The sequence below is a fragment of the Daktulosphaira vitifoliae genome, unplaced genomic scaffold (genome assembly GCF_025091365.1).
Source record: "Daktulosphaira vitifoliae isolate Bord-2020 unplaced genomic scaffold, ASM2509136v1 Scaffold_2, whole genome shotgun sequence".
Taxonomy (NCBI): domain Eukaryota; kingdom Metazoa; phylum Arthropoda; class Insecta; order Hemiptera; family Phylloxeridae; genus Daktulosphaira; species Daktulosphaira vitifoliae.
In genome coordinates, this window is record NW_026099573.1 from 2,246,776 (window position 1) to 2,249,497 (window position 2,722).

Sequence of the window (2,722 nt, forward strand, 5' to 3'; positions counted from 1 at the left end):
TTTTTCATTCGACATACTTTATCTTAATCAGGATATTAATAAGGAACTAGCAGTTTATGAAGCTTTTGGAATAATCCACCAATTTTTTAAAATTAAACACTATCTAAAGATTTGCATCGAAGCGTTTTTTTTTTGATAGTGATTTTAATCACTGTCAGATATCATTATACTTGATCCAACTATGCCACGTCACCACTGTGCCGCGACCCCCCTGTGCTGGGGTTTTTTTTTTTTCATGATAGTATATTTAATCACTGTCAGATTAAATATAAACCGGACCCAACTATGCTACGTCCCCACCGTAAATTGGGAAATCCCTCAAAAAATTACAATATTGTAATGTACGATAACAAGGTGACAGTGTAGGTCCTACACTGTAGGATAACTAAAATTAGTAAATATATTTAGTAATTTTTTTTTTTTTTGAAATATTATATTATTGAAAATAATTGAAAATATACTCAATTAGAAATAAATGTATTACTGTTTTTGTCACCGCGCCTACGATAACAATTTCATGATGTTACCACCGACAATTGCACGAGCGAAACGGACTTGCCTAATTGCGCCGTCACAAAACGGTATGAATAATTGAAAAAATATAAGAAGAGGCGTGTTGGACGATCACATATTCCGGAGGATTGTTTAGAATTAAATATGACAAAAATTATTTACATCTGTACGTGAACAATTATCGATAATCCGATTTTAAACAAAGTGATAACAGTTTTGAAAAAAAAAACATTAACTTTGAAAGACTATAACTTTTTTCAAAAATCGTCCATGTACAGACGTAGAGAATTGTATCATGATTATATGACATATTGACGTCTCTCAATCCTCGTTCAATCTTCCTGAATCTGTGATCGCTCAAGACATGTTTTGATGCGCCGAAAAATAGTACTTGAATGAATGTCCTCTTATTCATTATTATTATTATTATTCAAATATAAAATTTTGGTTGAACAATTACTACCATAGCTCCAGACAACACCGACATAACACATTAGCTTATTGCATTGTATTATACTTTATATAGCTAATTGAAGTATTCATATCGGTATCGACGATTTATCTTTTATACATGTGCAAAGTATTGATATTTTATTTTTATAAAAAAAAAAAAAAGTGACCAATTTTGAAAGGAAATTGAATACACAATCTCTAATAGCGCAAACTACGGGGATATTAAAAATCGATTAAAAATAATTTCTCCTAATGTTTTTATATAAAATTTATCAAATGTTGATATTTGATAATTATTTATGTTTTCGATTGTTTGCACTGGATAAATACATATCGTCAACAATAGATTGCAAATGAGCAGATTTTTCTTTTTCTTTTTGTAATTTCAAAAGTACAACGTCGATTTGCGATGTGTATTGACTTTTTTGTATAATGTCCAAAAGATCTCCCTTTTCTTTATCGATTATTTTCAGCTGTTCGTTTACTATGATCAACTTTTTTTCAAGTTTTTTTATTTGTCTTGTTGTTTTATTGTGGTGTTTTAAAAACCATTTAGTATTCTCGTGTAATCCATCTCCTTCCAAGTTCAACAAATGACTTTTATTACGACTGATTATTGTATCTGAGTGTTTTTTAACGAATCGATTCAATAGTGTTTCGAGATTTGACATAACTTCCAGGAGTAACATTTTTTGTTCGGTTTTAATCGATTTCAAGTCGACCGGTGGATTTTCGACAAGTAACGACACGATTTCACGATTAACGTTTTGGTCAACGTCCGAAACTGATAACACCAATTCTTGTAACCGCGTGTTTCTTTTTATAAGATAAATAATTTTTTCCCAAAGATTAGCATGAATATCGATTAACTTTCCCGCAATAGAGCTCAATACTTTCTCTGTCGGGGAATCGGAGGACCACACCATAATGTCTTCGAGAATAATGTTAGCCGTAAACTGACTAGTTGATTTGTGTTCTAATTCGTAGAAATTTTCTTTTTTTATGCTGTTTCTACTAGGAAAAGTTCGCATATCAAATATCTTGTCCACAATCCGAACTACCTAACAAAATTATCGACTGTAGTTATCAAACGTTACCGCTCTGATTTTTATTATTTGGAAATAATGTAATATTTATAATATTCAAAATTTTGAAATAATATGTTTCTGCTCATTCGGATGAGTGGCTAAAATTAATAAGTTGTACTTATTAGTCAGGGTATATTATGCTGGAAAAATAATTACAATTTATTTCGATAAAATTTTTAATACACCTTTATATGTTAAAAATACTGTGATCAAATAAACAGTAACTTTTTAAATAATCAATTAAGTTAAAATAAAATGCATTTACCACATCATGGACGTTTTCAAAATGTTCCATTAATGGTAATGAAACATAGTTTGATATTTCTTTACACTTGACATAAGCATCATTCAATTCAACAGATTTTGACAAAAACTCTTTTTTTTTTGTTTCATACGAATTAAGTCTAGCTTTGAAAAGTCTGTCATGAATGTCATGACCTAATTTTCGTTTACTGATGACCGATCTCACGGCAAATATCGACATTTTGCTTTTAGATTTATTCTTTTTGAACCATTGGAAGCCATTTTTTGAACTGTTCATCTAGTGAAGTATTAAGTGTAATTTGAAAACATTAATATTTTGAAATATTTATTGCAAATTTGTAAATGAAACCTTTTGTTTACATGCTTGTAATTGTGTACTGAATTTGGTAACTAAGAGCAACTAA

General features: G+C 29.7%; 1 protein-coding gene across 1 annotated transcript; it reads right to left on the reverse strand.

Moving 5' to 3' along the window:
* Positions 1–1,195: 1,195 nt before the first annotated feature.
* LOC126900096 (uncharacterized) lies at positions 1,196–1,997 on the reverse strand. Its single transcript, XM_050675554.1, has one exon. The coding sequence runs from the start codon at positions 1,995–1,997 to the stop codon at positions 1,260–1,262; it is 738 nt and encodes a 245-aa protein (XP_050531511.1). The 3' UTR covers positions 1,196–1,259.
* Between the last annotated feature and the right edge of the window lie 725 nt (positions 1,998–2,722).

Bases quoted from the DNA above. Each gene is read 5' to 3' on its own strand.
- LOC126900096 (XM_050675554.1), bottom strand. From the start codon at position 1,997: ATGCGAACTTTTCCTAGTAGAAACAGCATAAAAAAAGAAAATTTCTAC.